The 17,943-nt window shown below is 36.5% G+C and overlaps 1 protein-coding gene and 1 pseudogene across 1 annotated transcript; one reads left to right on the forward strand and one right to left on the reverse strand.

The window, feature by feature from the left end:
* Positions 1–6,141: 6,141 nt before the first annotated feature.
* LOC142638631 (exportin-2-like) lies at positions 6,142–11,304 on the reverse strand (annotated as a pseudogene).
* A 4,390-nt stretch (positions 11,305–15,694) lies between these two features.
* LOC142640289 (serine/threonine-protein phosphatase 7 long form homolog) lies at positions 15,695–17,248 on the forward strand. Its single transcript, XM_075814354.1, has 5 exons — positions 15,695–15,805; positions 15,925–16,019; positions 16,230–16,592; positions 16,784–16,874; positions 17,048–17,248. Exons 1-5 carry the CDS (start codon positions 15,695–15,697, stop codon positions 17,246–17,248), a joined length of 861 nt encoding a protein of 286 aa, XP_075670469.1.
* Positions 17,249–17,943: the final 695 nt, after the last annotated feature.

Here is a 17,943-nt window from a genome sequence, read left to right on the forward strand (position 1 = left end):
CTCGGACGTAAGCCGAGAGCTGTTCTTATATTATATCTCTCTCTTTGTCTTTGTTCTTTTTAGTTTACAAAAAGTCCTCCTCTTTCTGTCCTAGGTCCCTCCTTAAATACTCCTCTTTTTAATACTTTATCCACGTGTTGCCCCCCATTCCCCCCTTAGCCTAGATATTTCTTTTCTTAGTGCCTTTGAACAGTAACTAGAAGTTTCCCTTCCACTGTTTAAGTGTCACTTCCTCATTAACGCGGCCAGGGTGGTAGGTGCAGGGTCTTTAATGTGGAGGTAGCAGCCTTTACCTCTGATATTCTTCCAACATCAGCGTTTCTAGGACATTCAAGGGTTCTCTCCCTTTAACCATTGGTCTTGACCGTGTCATTCCCTAACCTTTACCATGAAGTCTCAGGCTCTTTAATGTCAGTCCGAGGGGAAAACCATCCTCGGCTGGATCCTCGGATCCTCGGCGTATAGGCCGACCCATAGCACCAACAATCTCTAACCCCAGGGTCAGGTCGGCCTCCCTTAACAAGGCCCAAAAGGCCCACGTTCCCACCAGGATCCTTTTGCCCCACACAAATATAATTCAAAGATTTTGTATACATTTATAACTTCAAATGCTTTGGATAGATATGAATGGATCTAAAAACTTATGGGAAAGAACGAATTAAGAAAACTTTTCAATTTTTTGCATAAGCTAACTTCAATGCAAAATTGCAAGAATCAGATTCAACGAATTGGGTAATATGATTATTTGTCTTCACATTTATCCAATATAAATCTTCATTTTCTTTGGACTTAAAAATTAAACTTCCATAATTTCTTTCACAATATCTTTGGTTCCCTTTCTAAAAGGTATGTTAATTTCCAAAATATAATGTTTGTCTTATATATTTCGTTTATATTTTATGTATACATTTTTACTGATATAGCATTCTAATGTGTTGTGCCGTGTAGCGCGTTTCTTGAAGATCTCTTTATTTAGTTTTCTACTTCAACAAATTTTGAATTTATATTAAAATATTTGTTCATTGAATTAGCCAATAGAGTAAATGCATATATTAATTATCTATTGTTTTGCATTAATTATTTATATTAAATGAATTTATATGATTATTTTTATAAACTCTATATAGAAAATAATTTTTAGTTAGAATAATAATAATAATAAATTTAGAATATGACATTCTTACCCATGTTTAATTGTTTTGACAACAATTGTCACAAAAGCTATAAACAAAAAATTAAACATTTGTGAATTCACTAAAATTAATCTTAATCCTTTAAATTTCCTAACTCCTTTGTGTGTGTGCGTGTGTATGTGTTTGTGTGGAACTAACACTGTAGTATGTATTCTATGTAATTAGAAAGATTACTGATATAATAAATATGGTTATTTTGTTATATTAATTATTTTAAGCATAATGAAATTTTAATATCATATTTTTAAAATTTATATGAGAAACAATGAGTTTTTTTTTTCTTTAATGTGAGAAACAATTGATTCGAAATATGACATTTTTACTCAAATTTAGTTGTTTTTGCAACAATTGAAATCATGTCCAACAAAAAGGGGAAATTTTTTTTAATAATACACAATCAAGAATGTTTAAAAAAAAAATTTGAAAGATATATGCAATTTTTAGTAGGCATAAAACATGCCTATCTATATTAGCTACTATATCATGCAATTTTCAATTTGTAAACGCATATAAATAGTATGATCAAATCACTATACTACTCTTAGTGTATTTTTATTTTGTCTATATATAAAATAACTAAAGATTATAATTTTTTTAAATGAAATTTATTAAAATATCTTTTTTATACATCAATAGTTGGGGTTGGGTATCTAAATCCTAAATGTTTCTATCCAAAATTGAGGTGCCAAACAGTTAAGTTACAAGATTTTTGGCAAAACTTATCAAAATGTTGGAGAAAATTATTAATAAATTGCACCGCACATCATGCGGGAATTCAACTAGTTAATATCAAGTGCTAAGCCTAATCATTATAAGCCAGCATCAGCTTTGAAACAACAAATTCAAGAAAGTTTAGTAGAAAAAAGAACAAAAAATTAAAGAAAGTTTAAATCGTTTATAGACCAACTGATATATTCATAACCACTGCAAAATGATACCTCTCCATACATGAAGTGCTTCTATACATAAAGTGCCTAGAATACAAGGAAATAAATGATTTGAGTTGTAAAATCAACAGTATATTAATGCATATATTTGTAACCATCTCAAAAAGAAAAAAAAAAAATGATACATCTACTCCCTTGGACAAAGTAATGTTCAGGTGTTCAATAATTTGTGCTCTCAATTACTTGACACTTGACATGTATCTTCTTACTTGTCTTATCTCAAGTTTAAAAAAAAAAAAAAAATCAATCACGTGATGTATCAGAGTATAAAGCAAAATACAAAAAGTAGAATAAAAGATTTGTATCTTAATCTGACCGCTCAGAAAAAGGTTCTTTGCCATGAATTTTGCCTAGATTTTGTTGGGTATTCTTTTTCCCGTACAACATTTGCCACTTTTTAAGACCCTACTTCAAGCTAAAACATGTTAATCACAAAAGATGCCGATAGTTCCATTGGATAACTCAGTTGAAAATTGAAACAAAAATGACACTATCGCACACATGTATTATGAAGCCAACATAATTTGGTTGATCGCAATATAGTCTACAATTTGTTGACAAATGTAGGCTAAACATGACACCATGAAAACATCAGGAAGATGGAGGCCCTTTTTAAATTTTTTTCTTTTTTTAAAAAAAAAAACCACAACCTAGGGAACCACATTGTGGAACTACCATCTGCTTGCTGTGCATGGTAATCTGACGAAGAAGCAGTTCACACGAAAATTCCACATCTCACCATGGCATAAGATCTTGTGAGATTGTACAATCAAATGGTGCTGAGACCAGTTGACTGCAACAGTAATGTACCATTTGCTCACCAAGGGTACCAAGAGTGCGCTTAGATACTAATTTTGTTGAAAATTAAAAACAATAAAAAATAACTGTACATATTGCATATTGGTCATGAACAGTGCAATAGGAGCTGGATAACAGCTGAAACAATCCCATGCCACGCTGAAAATGACTTATTGAAACATTGACCAAAATTAACCTCGCTCCATTGCTGATAAGATCTTGTAAGGTAGCAAAATCAGATGATAAGATGATCCTCTTGGCCAAAAAGATAAAGCACAAAATATATAGTAGAGAAGAATACCATAGAACGGGTGACACTAACAAATAAAGTTTGAAGAACATTTCGACCTAATTCTCTACCAAGCCAGCATAAGACTAGCTTGAGAGTTCAGTGCACTAAGTACATAAATAACAGAAGCAACAAGCCTAACAAATATATGCGAATACAAGTAACAATTCAGTGTACAAAAGAGGATTCTCATGTTATGGGTGCCAACAACGTTGCCATCTCAATAACAAAAAAGAAGATATAGCTCCTACAAACAAAATAATGTACTATCCTCATTTCCATATTTACAATCTATACCTTATATATGCAAAACTAATCTACCCAATGTACTATAACCCTCTGAGTTCCAACTCCCAACAAACTTCACCGAGTCTTATCTTTACTAGTTATCCGGATCCCGAAATCAATTCCATATTGCATCCGCCAATCAATGGCTTCTTCCAATACTTCCCACACACACCAAAACTTCTCTCAACACTTAGAATGAATGAGGTAAGTGTTTGGGCCAATAACCTCTCAAGGATTTGTAATTGGAGAGGTAGGAGTAGAAGAAAACTAAGAGAAATTGTGTAGATGATTGTGGGTTTACAATCTCTAACTCTCAAGTGTTTTGCTAGGGTTTTCTCTCTAAAAGTCTCATTACAAATACATGGGTAATGTGGGCTTATATAGTGTGGGTAAAAAAATGAGGAAAGTACTCTTTAAAAACATCCAAACAAAGAGTTTTGCGGATCACTCATGGGTTGGCCAAGTCGCGAAGTGACTCACGAAATATAGCCTAGCAAAAGATTGTTCAGATTACAACATGTGCTTCTCGCTTGAACTTTTGCGAGTTGTCCACTTGCGAGCCAGTCGCGAACTTCACTGTTTTCACAATTCTTCACCAAACTCTCACACTTAACCCTTACATTAAAGGCTGGTTTGGGTAGCGTTGAACGCGTCTAGCGTTCAGCGTTTTCCCTTTTTTTCTTTTTTTTTTCCTCTTGCTGCCTTTTCTACTTTTAGGGGACAAGTTATTGTGCGTGCATAGTGTGCGCACTGTTCACGTACTGTGCGCGCACTGTTCACGTACTTTTCAACAATTTTTTAATTAAAAGTGGGTTCCATGATACTATTTACACATTTAAAAATTATTTTTCTATAGTGTTTTCAACTTTCAGTTTTCAATTTTCAGTTTTCAGCTGTATTCAAACGGACCCTAAATCCCACAAACATACAAAATTAAAACCATAAAAAATACAATTAAATTTAACACGGAATTAAAACCATAAAAAACATAATTGTAAATTACAACTTTACAAATCTTTAGAAAGTAAAATGATAATATATAAATTATTTAGTAAACAAATTATTGGGGGGATGGGGGGAGCCCATTTATGGTCTTAACTCTTAACTTGACACCCTCCCTTAACATATATGTAATATAATAAAAGTTAAATATTTTCAAATGTGTTTGTCATTAAAAAAAATGTCATAAATATTAATTTAAACATTACAAATTATACAATATACTTGACTTATTATAAATGTATTAAAACTGTTAGATAGTTTATTTTTAAGTGAAACCTAATTACCAAAGCTCCCATAATTAATTTATAGTTTTCATAAAAAAGTCACTCTTACACCTATTTTTTATGCATAATTTTAAACCATAATAAAGATCCAGTTAACAAGTGTTGAAGTACATTGATTAAGGTTGAATTTTTATTTGTAATTGATCAAAATTTTTTTGAGAATCACACATTCAATTAAAGAGGTACTTATATATTTGTTTTTACTACTTCTCAATGCAATGAGATCCACTAGATTCCTTCTTAAGAAGTCCAATCAAACACCCGCTAACATATTATATGAAATGGGTCTTGTTAATGGGTGCATTTACAACATTTGTTAATTGCTTATTTTATGCAAGTTTTAATATCACTTTTATGAAAAATATAAAAAACTGTCAAAAAAACAATGATTTTTTTTTTCCAATAAAATATTTCATAAACTAATTCTCTTATCTCTAATAAAATTACCCGACCAGAGCCAGCGGGCCCAGCACCAGTGCACAACAAAGACAACTAGATGGGTTTACCAAATAAAAAGGACCCTCATTAGCTACATTGTGTGCCTCCGAGCAGAACTGCCGAGGAAGAGATTTATTGGGCAATTGGCCCACGTATAACATCGGGCTCAACAAAAGAAAATTGAATTGAATGAAAATGAACATGAAATAGTGTAAACACCCCATTTGGAGCTCCGAATAAGATCCACCCACATAAATTCTCATGCGAATCCAGACCACGGACCAAGTGGTCAACACCAACACATCTCATAACTTGAAATACAGCTAAGAGTCAGCATCAGCTTTGAAACAACAAATTAGATAAAGTTCAGCAAAAAAAAAAAGAAAAAAAAAAATCAAGAAAGTTTAAATGGTCCATAGACCAACTGATACGCTCATAACCACTTGCCTACAAACAAGAACCACTTGCCATTGTAGGCAAGATGGTACCTCTCCATACACGAAGTGGTTGGGATACAAGGAAATGAGGGATTTGAGTTGTAAACTCAAGAAAAAAAGAAAAATGATACATCCATTCCTTGGGATAAAGTAATGTTCAGGAGTTCAATAATTTGTGCTCCAATTACTTGACACGTGTCTTTTTTACTTTCCTTATCTCAAGTTAAAAAGAGGGGGGGGGGGGGGGGGGAACAAAAACACATGATATATTAGAGTATAAAACAAAACACAAAAAGTGGAAAAAAAGATTTGTATCCTAATCCAACCGCCCAGAAGAAGGTTAACCTCTTTGGCATGAATTTTACCTGGACTTTGTTGAGTATTCTTTTTCCGGTGCAACATTTGCCACTTTTTAAGACCCTACTTCGAGCTAAAACATGTTAATCACAAAAGATTCTGATAGTTCCATTGGATAACTCGTTGAAAATTGAAACAGAAATGACACTATCGCGATACATCAAAAAAAAAAAAAATGACACTATCGCATGCAAGTATGATGAAGCCAATATAACGTGGCTGACTGCAATATGTAGTTTACAATTTATTGAAAACTGTAGGCTAAACATGACACCATAAAATTTTAACCTAGGGAACCACATTGTCGAACTACCATCACGTTGTGTATGGTAATCTGACGAAGAAAACAGTCAACACATAAATTCCACATCTCACTATGGCATAAGATCTTGTGAGATTGTACAATCAACTGATGCTGCTACCACGTGGACCAGTTGACTGCAACGGTTATGTATCATTTGCTCACCAAGCACGGTGAAGATAACTCATTGAAGCATTGACCAAAAATAACCCCACTCCATTGCTGATAAGATCCTGTAAGGTAGCAAAATCGGATGATAAGATGACCCTCTTGGCCGAAAAGATAAAGCACGATACATTTAGTAGGGAGGACAACCATAGAACGAGTGACACTAGTAAATAAAGATTGAAGAACATTTCAACCTAATTCTCTACCAAGCCAGCATAAGACCAGCTTGAGAGTTCAGCGCATGAGTAAATAAATAACAGAAGCAACCAGCCTAACAAATAAATACAGATACAAGTAACAATTCAGTGTACAAAAGAGGATTCTCATGTTATGGGTGCCAACAACGTTGCCAGCTCAATAACAACAAAGAAGAATTTTTATTTGGGGGAGGATGGACAATATATGGAAACATATTGAACACACACACATTTATCCATTAACATGTACACACATTTGTATGCATGCGTCTGTCCTAAAAATGTTAGGGAAACTTCATTAAGAATATTAGTAAAGAATAGATTTCACTAGAAAATATACTAACTGGGATTATATTTGAAAATTTTGCACTTTACTTCAAATCCCAGTAGCACTTCAAAACAAAACAGTATGTTACCATAAACTCTCCATCTCTTTAGAAAAAGCAAGACTTATGTTCATCATGCAATTACCACCATATGTAACTGATCCACAATCCCAAGGGAGCATATCTTAGTATTTAATTTGAGTGACAGGCAAAGTCAAAAGCCAAAGTTGCCACAATTCTCAAGTCATAAGATCTTCATCTAAGGTATGCACATGTAAGGGAGTAAACCTAAAACGACTATTTTGCACGTCATTAAGGAAATGAGACAATTCCCTTGCTCCATGTTTAAGTTAAACCAAAAGAATTTGAAGCTGAAATTTGTAACTCTTAAAACAAAAAGCTAAGAGTCTCACTTTTTATAAGCAGTAATGTTGATTAGACAACTTATTCATTCTACCATACAGTTTAAAAGTCCAATTTACTTCATTTTCTTAAGTTATGCTTACAATACAAACGACAGCCAAAGAGATGAAAGCTAGCCTTTGGGACATCACTAGAATCATAGTACAGGGATTCAGTTCACACCTGATTCATGGATTCAATACAATGTTATTATGTCTCTAGAAAATTAGTTCATTTTCTACTTGTCAATCTCTCAAATTTGATGTTATATATCTGATGAAGATTCATGTTCTCTAGAGAAATTTTCATTTGTACTATTTGATTTCTCTCTTAATAGCTATCCTTTCTAATAAAGTATTTTTAGTCATTTACTGGGAAAGAAACAGAAGGGCATGGAGAAAACAATGGAAAAGAGAGGATCTCAAAATATTTTTTCACAAAACTCAGACTTTTAATGGGATGGAGAAGAAAACCGATGCACTAAATAAGAGGATCATGCTGATTATATCATAACACTATGCACAGTTTGTGTAATAACAATATGCATAATGGTTGCATGTAACTATCAAGCAACATGAAACGAGAACTAAAGCTTTCCTGTATCAGAACAGATCTCGCAGTCTACAACTGACTCAGCATAAGCCCCATTGTGTTTTACTATGTTTAAAAATATATATATATTTTAAAATATATATATATATATATCAAGTATTCCTAATAGTAATCAAAACAAACATTTTCATGTACTAGTGATGGTTGCAACACAATAGTAAAGTAATAAAAGTGAGGAAATTGCTTCAAATAAGTACTTACTCAAACTATTTGGCGATTATAAGTGCTGCAAAGCTGAAGTAATGCTGCTTGATTTGCAAGATCAAGATATTGATTGATGATCTGAGGGTATCTCCCAGGAGATCGGGAGGAAAGCCCAGCCAATGATGCTACCAAAACCTCCTTTGGATCCTCTATATCTTTCAAAGGATCCTCCTCTTTCTTCCCAGCATTGTAAAGACGGACAAAGGGAGCAGTATAACCCACATTTTCTGCACTATCTGGCATTTCTTGTTCCTCCTCAACCCTATCCTGCTCTGGCCGTGAAAGGAGAGTAACAGTGCTGTTGAGCATAATTCCCCACAGTTCAACATTTGCAACATCTGCAAGAGCTGGAGGTTCACCAAAAAAGTCTATAAATCTGGTTGAAGCAACTGCAGTCAACTTAAGCTCAATGGCACCAGTGATCTGCTCAAGATTAGGTACCCAAAGCTGCTTCACAACGAGGGAAAATATGTTGGCCTGAACAGAATTCATTGAATCTACAAGCTTCATAGAGCCATGTTTGACTACAAAGAGTGACATAAGTATCAAAAAAGACTTCAAAAGCTTTCCTGCTCGCCATTTTTGGAGCTGTTCAAAAAGGATAGCCCAAATACTACGAATGCTGGGTTCAATTACATCGTATTCAAGACTCTCAATAACAGTGTTGAGCACATAGAAGCCCTGCTCAGCTGTACTAGGCGATGAGATAAGTGTTTTAAATATTTCAAGCACCTTGATAAGCCTCCCCTCTTGCTTAAGCTCATCAGGTGCCTTCTGAAGGAAGGCCTGAAGCAGGCGCACAGTTTCTGGGACATTTGAAGCTTTTTTCCATGACTCAGGTGATAGGAGAATCTCAAAAATCTGCATGTAGCCTGGAGGAATGGGTGGTCTATTCAATTCAATGAGCTGAGCCAGCAGCTGAAACACATAAGGAAATAATTCAGTTACACCATTGACCAATATCAGCTGGAGAGAAGGGAAGAGGCCTGCGTCAAAAGCTAATATAAGAGAGGGGTCCCTCTCGCACATCCGCTTGACAAGAATGGCCATAGACTCAAACAGATAGTGATTAAAAGCTGGATTCTTTGGGTTTTTGCAAACTTCCAAGAGAATTGAGGTCAGTCCAGAAATGCAATTTCCAGCAACCTCAGAAGATATTTCTGCTACCCCAAGAACCCGCATGATACACTTCATTATATATTGATTCTCCTCGAACTCGGAAATTTGAGGGCATTAAATAGGTTGGTCATCAGCTCAACAAAAAACGAAGCAATGTCGTTTGCAGTATACCTAGCTCCACCCAGATCATCCTTGACCAGCAACAGTTTCTCAATACAATCCGCGGCATAAGAACGAACTACATTCGATTTCGCAACAAGGAACCGAACCAAAACTCCGAAAATCTGATTGGTAGATTTCTTTGATATTTGATTCCAACAATGAACTATATCCAATTCCGCAAAAGGGGGCCTATCCAAATCTCGGAAAATCTGAATTGAAGCTTCCTTTGATATTTGATTCCTGAACATTCTAAAGAATTTCAGTGCACCTGCCTTAAGCATTGGAAACCCATTCACATCCTGACCCTTCAACTCCGGCACAATAACTGAAGCAAAAAAACTCTGAACATCAACAAGATCTGTTGAGACCAAACTACCACCAGCCTTCTTAGTAGCAAGGGAGCCAACTAAGTATATGGCACAGTCCTTATCCTTCCAATTTGCAACTGGGTTTGCAGCATACGAAGCTAACAAATGCTGAATCTGTGCAGAAACTATCTCTGTGACCTGTTGCTTATAATTGGTCGCAATCCCTTTAAGAAGCTCACACGCAATTCTCCTCCTAGTATCAAGATCACTACCCTCCATATCCCTCCGAATGAACTCAACATAATTCAATTCAAAGAGTTCCTCATCCTCCTCCCTCAACCTCACATTCGGTACCACAGTACTCTGACAAATCTGCAGTATCACTCCCTCACCCGCAAACAAAGCATGGTGCACACTCGTGCTCACCGTGGTCAAAAACTTAATTGCAGTCACAGCCAATTGATCACGACTTGAAGATTGAGTCACAGTCCCCAATAAACTCCAAACCGCGAGCGCAAAATCATTCAAGTACACCTGAAACTCCTCCTCATTCTTTTCCATATAAAGATTAATATTCTCACACACCGCGGCCCTAAGCTCATCCACGATGGCTAGCCCATCAGCCCCACTATTCTCAAGCACAGGATAATTAGTAATTAGATACTTCCTAAACTCAGTCATCCACTCTTTCATATGGTCCTCGAAAAACTCGGGCAATTCTTGAAAATTCAGTGAATAGAAAATCCTACAACACAACCTCTGAGACTCGAAAAGCGGCTTCATCACTGCTGCGGGACTGACCGCGGCGGCGGAATCAATTAAAGCCGCGGTTTTGAGAAAAATTTCTAACAAAGGCGCGGCGAAATTATCCAAACAGTATTTCAAATCCAGCAAGAGATCATTGGTTTTATACTCATAACGAAACTTCTTAAAGATAGAGTTAGCAGTGCCGAGAATACCGTTAATGGAGGCGTAATCGGAGGCCTGCGACGCCTTCTGGAGCTCGACGATGAGCTCCGGGAGCAATGTGGGCCAGGATTTGGGGAAATCGTGCTTGCCGATGAGAGCTAGGGATTCGCTGAGCTGGTATTGGATTTTGGGAGTGGAGGAGAGCATGAGGCGGACGATTAGGGCTTTGATTTCGGCCTTTTCGGAGTCGGGGATGAGGGGGCTGGATTCGTCGGGAGAGGCCGGGGCCCATCGGGCGCGGAGGTGGTTTTTGAAGTTGACGGAGGCGGCTTGGCGGATCTGCTCGTCGACGGAGGGCTCGGAGACGAGGCGGAGGACGGCGAGGCCGTAGTTGGGAGTTTCGGCGGCTTTGGAGAGCGAGGACTCGGCGATGCGGCGGGGCTCGGGAACTGGGGAGAGTGTGTGGAGGAAGCATTGGGAGAGGAACTGTAGGGTTTCGGGGTTCCACTCCATAATAATCGAAACTTGATTTTCAGAGGTTTCGAGTGTTTAGAGAAGATTTTTGAAATGATAAGGAGTCGTCTACTATGGAAGGGTTTTATATGCAATGGCTTTTTTTAAAAAAAATAATAATAAATTGAGTACTGTTCAAGAGAAGAAAAAAGAGAACACCATTTCCAAATAGCGTTACTGTGCTAATGATTTCGTTAGTTGGCCGGTTTTGAAAGTATGTGAGAATCTAACATCTCGAGTTTTAGAAACTCGAGATTTAATTAAAACCCGAGTGTTTAAAACTCGAGTTGTCGTGTTTGTTCTTCAATTACGTGGACAAGGTTTCCACCTGGAGGAATTTAGCCACGTAGAAATCGAGTTTATAAGATTCGAAATCTGTATTAAAAATCGAGCTTTTAAAACTCGAGTTATTGGGTTTGTCACTTCCATTACGTGGACAAATTTTTCACTGGAGGAATTTAGCCACGTAGAAATCGAGTTTATAAGACTCGAAATCTGCACAATATTCCCTCACTTTACCTTTCAAATGCCTAACTGAAACACTCTCAATCTCTCAACTCTCAGTCTCTCAAACGCTCTCTCTCAATCTGTCAAACACTTTCAAACACCGAAACCAGTCACCCTCACCCTCTAACGCTCTCCTCTTTCAGAACCCTCTCTCTCTCGCTTCTCAGCTGCTGCTACACCGACTGCCGGTCCGCCGTAACACCGCCGGTAAGCCTCTCTCTCTTCTCTAATTCCACGGGTGCTTACACCTTTTGGTCCTGTTACTCTGTTTTGATTGTAAATAAGAGAGAGGAGGGCTATGAAGAGTTGGGTTTGTTGTTTATGATATAGCCTTTCACAAAAATAGGTTTGGTGTCATTTGTTTGAACATGGCTTTTTCTGAAATGGGTTCTTCTAGATTAATTCACAGAGGCATGAATTTAGGAATTTAATTTTGTTTTGTTTTGTTTATATGATGTTACTGATATAGCAAGACCATTTTTTTTTTTTTTGGTTTTAGAAATGGGTTCTTTTAGATTTCATTAATAGATACGACAATTTCTAATTCTTCATGCCAATACATATGAGTTAGTTGTTAACAAAGTTGAGTTCTTAGGATAATTTGTTGAATATGGTTGTGATCTTTTAAAGCAAATTGATTGGTGCATTAGCTCATTATAATCTAACTTGGTAATATCTAGCTATGTTAGTGGTGGCACGATGAGGGCGATAGTTTTGGTCTATTTCTTGTTGTTATATAACTAGTATGAATGCTTTCGTTTTTGCATAATGGTTTTCTAATCGTTTGGGACCATTTGATGAATTTGTTTTAGCTTATAACTTGATGTCTCTCTGAATGCGTCTAATTATTGTTTTGCTGAATTTTGATTCAGCTTGATATAAGCTCTTTTACTCTTAAATTATTAGAATGTCTTAACTCTTAGGCTTCTCTACTAGGGGATCTTTTTCTAAACTTCCAATTGAGTCTTTGTAATTAGTCTTTGTAATTGAGTCTAATGGACCATAAAAGTACACTACATTTCAAGTATGCACAATAATACATACCATTGATAAAAAGGACCATTGTTATCTTCTTTGCAACATAATTTGAATCAGAGATGAAACCATTCATCTTGAAAACTGAACTTGATGGATTATTGTCTGAAGTCTCTATTTTGATAAGAGTTCGAGCAACTGACACCCCATAAACCGATCGAATAGCATCAAGCCTTGATGATGTACCAACTGTGTGAAGGTCTGCTCCAAAAGCTCCATGCTGATTTAGTAAAGGTTAAAAAGCTTTACTACGGTGCAAAAGGATTTCCAATCATGTATCATTAAAACCTAAAAGAGTGATATGGTGTTAAAAACTCAATACATATATTAAAATCTTACCATTCTTTTCATGTGTAAAGCTAGGGGAGAATCAGTGGAACACCTTCTAAATCACTGTATGGTAGCAAGAACTATTAGGTCATTTGTGTGGGCGTTATTTGGAGTAACATGGACTATGCCAAAGACTTGTGCAAATGCTAAGTTATTGGAGAGAAATTTTTAGAGTGAATGAAATTATAAAACTTGGAATGTGGTTCCTTTTTGCATCTTGTAGAATAGCCAGACTTTTGATGGAATTGAACGGTCATTCCACATGATCAAACAATCATTTGGATGATTATCCCACATTGTTTGAAGTGGTGCATTTGGAGGGAAAGGAATAGCAGAAGTTTTGAATATATCGAGCATTCTATGCCTAATCTCAAGTTATTTTTTTTCTGTACCTTAGTGGACTAGCTGACTGCCTAGAGGAATTTGTCTTTCCTTTCTATTGTTGATTTATTAGATTAATGCAATTTTTGTAATTGATTGTTTCACCCCAGTATATTTCCCGTATAATTGGGTGACTCCTTTTTTTTGATATATATATATATATATATATTTTGTTACATATAAAAATAAATAAATAAAAAATTGATCAAACAATCATTGCTATGATGGTTGGCTAGGAAATGTTCCCTCATGGTCAGTGGTAGAATTTGTAAGATCTAGAATGTAGTATGTTAGTTAACATCATTTTATTTATAAATAAATAAATTATCTAATTTATTATCTGATATTTTTTATGCTGCTTATGCCTTGTGGGTAGAGGTGTTTTAGACTTATGAGATTCATTAGGTCATGCCGGGTCTGTTGCACCTTTATTATTTGGATGGAGAAATTGGTTTGGGAAGCACAGCTCGTATGTTTGGAATCTGGTGTCAGCTTGTTTGATGTGGATTGTATGGAAGGAGTGAAGTTGGCATATATTTGAGAATTCTGAGAGCTCTTTGGGTCAATCAATACCATTACTTGTTTGCACTCTTTTTCATTGGCCCCAGGTTTGGGGTTTAACATATTGTTCTTCCATTTTAGAGTACCAAGTTTCTCTTAGATTTTCCATTTGATATTTTTGTAATTTTTATGACTCTTTGTATTCATCATCAAGAACTCAAAGCATTTTTCATTAACAATAAAATTACACTACTTATAAAAATAAAAATAAAATTATCTAAGTGCAAAGCTAAAATATTTTAAAGGATGCATTAGGATCCCAAACAAGATCGAGAGATCAAGTACAGTCTCAATCCTACTACAATTTTATGATCCATAACACAAAATCAAATTGGAACCATATGGACACAGGTTCATAAAATTGGATGATAGAATTTTATGTTTATGACAAAATAAAATTGGATCCATAACAAATTAATGATTAATCAACTCATGGGATAATAGACACCCCTCTCCCTAGTCCCTTCTCTCCATTTCCTTTCATCTTTCTTTTCTTTGCTCCATCTTTATATTTAAATAGCCAAACCGAATATCCTTTAACATACATTTTTTTGAAAAACATTCAGCAACATTTTTGTGTTGATAACTCTTTTTGATTGATTGTTGAATTGTTGTATTGTTTGTGGATAATTGATGCAGCCAGCAACTATGATATAAATTTCATGCTTAAAATGGCTCTTCAATATTTCTGGGTAGTTTACTATTTACTTTTGATTTAGGGGTATGTTATGTTATTAAGTCTTTTATTTTAGGCTAAAATGCAAAATGCACCTTCTAAGTTTAACTGAAGTTCATTTCAATCTTCTAACTTTATTTTTGTTCAATTGAGTTCTCTAAATTTTTAACAAAATTGGATGAAAGGACTAAATTTGAAACTTAAAAGGATTCAATTGAGCAAAAGTAAAGTTAGAAGACTAAAATGAATTTTAGTCAAACTTAGAGGGTGCAATTTGCATTTTAGCCTTTATTTTAAGTTTGTGCTGAATTTAAGTCAGTTGACAAGTCTGATCTCACTTTTGACTAGTTGGTATTATTGAGTTAGTTGTCTCTAGAGAATCTTTTTTTTTTTTTTGTTTGATAGGTCTCTAGAGAATCTTGAAACTAGTAGGTATTTATTAGGAGAATATAGAACTATAAAAACCAGGTCTACAGCTAATTTAAGGCAGTCTATTGCTGATTAAGAATACTATATCCCATTTAGGGCTCATGTCATTTCAACCTCTTTTATCTTCTCATAATCTGTTTTAGATTGGTTCCAGCAACCCTTGGCTGCATTCATGGTTATGTAGAAGCTCAAGAATCTGAGCCTAGGAAAATTGGAGTTCAGTTACTATATTTCCTAGTTTTAGTAGGAAGAGTAAGAGCCTCCATTTTTTAGCTACATGCCCAAAATCTACAGGTGGAATGCAATCTAAAGTGTTTAAATTGTTAGTTTTAGACTTGTTATGTACATACATACATATACACGTGTGTGTGTGCGCGCATACTTGAACTTTAACAGCCCTTTTAAGAAATTAAATAATTATGTATTTTAACAATTTCACTAGGCTTAATATAATTGTTTGTGGGCATTAGAGTTATTTATGAAGACTTAATTATGTGGAATATTGTTGCACTCTTTGCAGTATGGAGCCTGGGATCGATGAGGAGCCAGAGATTGTGCGCCCTGGTCCAGAAGATCCTTCATTGTTGACACGACAACGAAATCATCGATCAGAGGACATTTGGAATGGCGAGGTGAAATATCTAGTTTTAACAACTGCTTTAATTTTTACGTTGTCTTTGACTTTTAGCAAGTTCTTTGAAAGTTGTATATCTAATTCTAACGGCCGCTATAATTTTTATCCATTTTACAGGACTCGGGCTCACTTACATGCCGTGGTCGCGCTAAGGAGATGGCAAAGATAACGATGCAAGATAATCGGGTGATTGATATTATCAAGTTGGTGGGGTTAGAAGGATTGTTTAGGGTCCCTTCCAGAGAGATAGATCATTGCCTAATATCGGCCCTAGTTGGGCGATGGCGGCCGGAGACTCATACGTTCCATCTTCCACATGGTGAGATGTCAATCACCCTAGAAGATGTGGAGGTCATTTTTGGACTTCCTATAGACGATGAGGTCTTGGTTGGGCCGACTACTGTGGTGGATGGGAATTGGAGGCAACTGTGCGTGGAGTTGCTTGGTTTTGGCGTTCCGGAGAACGACAACAAAACTTTGGTGGGGCAAAGAATTCTCATTAGTCGCCTTGTTGAGCGCATTGCAGAGCCATTGCCTCATGATGCAACGGAGGAGCAAGTACATCAGTATGCCCGGTGCTATATTTTAGCACTACTAGGGGATAAGATTTTCATGGACAAGTCGGGAGATAGGGTGCATTTGATGTTCTTGGAGTTCCTGCGGAACCTTCATGATCCGCCAAAGTATAGTTGGGGTAGTGGTTGCCTGGCATGGTTGTATAGGGAGTTGTGCCGGGCAAGTGATAAAGAGGCATCGCAGATTGGTGGGGCGTTGCAATTGGTCCAGTATTGGGCATGGGCGAGGTTGCCATTCTTGTGCCCGAGGATAGAGTCTCCACCTGGATGCGATTATGGCCCATGGCCAAAAGCTCCACTTGCATTTAAGTAAGTATTTTTCTGATATTTAGTGTGTTATGCAATGTACTATTCTTAGTAAGTAAGTGGTAATATCTTATGTTATTGGATCGTAACTGTAGGTGGGTGAGGGTGCCAAGCCCGAAGAGTAGGCCATCTGGCACGGCGTTGATCCATTATCGTGAGCAATTAGTTAGAATGCAGCCGGACCAGGTAATAATATACAAAATTTCTGTGGAAGTTATGTTAATTTTCCTTAAGAACATGTTGAAATCATTGCTTTAACATATCTTCTATTTTAATTTTTGTTTTTTCCTTTATCTATGTATTCTCCTTTGTTTCACATTTTAAGATGTTATGATAATTGTTTTTTGTTTCTATTGTAGATTATATGGCAGCCATATGAGGCAGACTTCGGCCACCTTCCTGACTTCTGCGTTGCAAGGAGGGATACGTGGACGGCAAGGGTGCCACTTGTGTGTTTTTGCATAGTAGAGACACACCACCCAGATCGTGTCCTTCGACAGTTTGGGTTGGCGCAAGAGGGCCCGACCATGTTGTGTACGATGATAGACTACATAGAATAGACTTGCGTGGGAAGGTGGAAAAGAATTGGAGGGAGGAGCATGGACCGTATATCCTTACATAGGATACGAGACAATAACGACTTTGCCATACACCTCCTCAGAGTGGTGAGATGCCTCGCAATCATGATTATTACCGCTGGTACCGTCAGGTCACTCGAAAGTATGTTGACCGCAACAGCGCTAAATTAGATATAATGGTAATGTTTTCTAATTAGATTTTATTGCCTACTTTGTTTTTTCTTCAGTACATGTAGGAACGTAGAATCAATTGATTTCTTTTTTCAGCAAATCTGGTTTGATCTGACTGAGTTCCATTTAAAAAGTTTTTCTATTACATATAGTATTCTAATAACACTTTTTGTTCTTAGTTGAGTATTTGAGTAGATCAAATCTGATTGTACTGGTTCTTTCTCCGTTTTAGATTGAAAGCCATTTAGCACTGTTGGAGATGCTTCCTGTAGGAAGCCGAGCACACAACCATGTCCGACGTGTCCTAAATAATGTGGCTGGGCTTGGTGGTGGCTTTGCAGCAAATGGGCAGGCAAACAATGGGCATGAGACTGAATCAACAGCTACTGCAATCCCAAGCACAAACGCAGCACCCCGAAGTACATCGACCCGTGGTCAAGGTGCTACTGCAAGCCCAAGCACAAGTGCAGCTAGGGGTTGTGGTCGGCCTGCTACAGCAAGCCCAA

The sequence above is a fragment of the Castanea sativa genome, chromosome 6 (assembly GCF_040712315.1).
Source record: "Castanea sativa cultivar Marrone di Chiusa Pesio chromosome 6, ASM4071231v1".
NCBI lineage: Eukaryota > Viridiplantae > Streptophyta > Magnoliopsida > Fagales > Fagaceae > Castanea > Castanea sativa.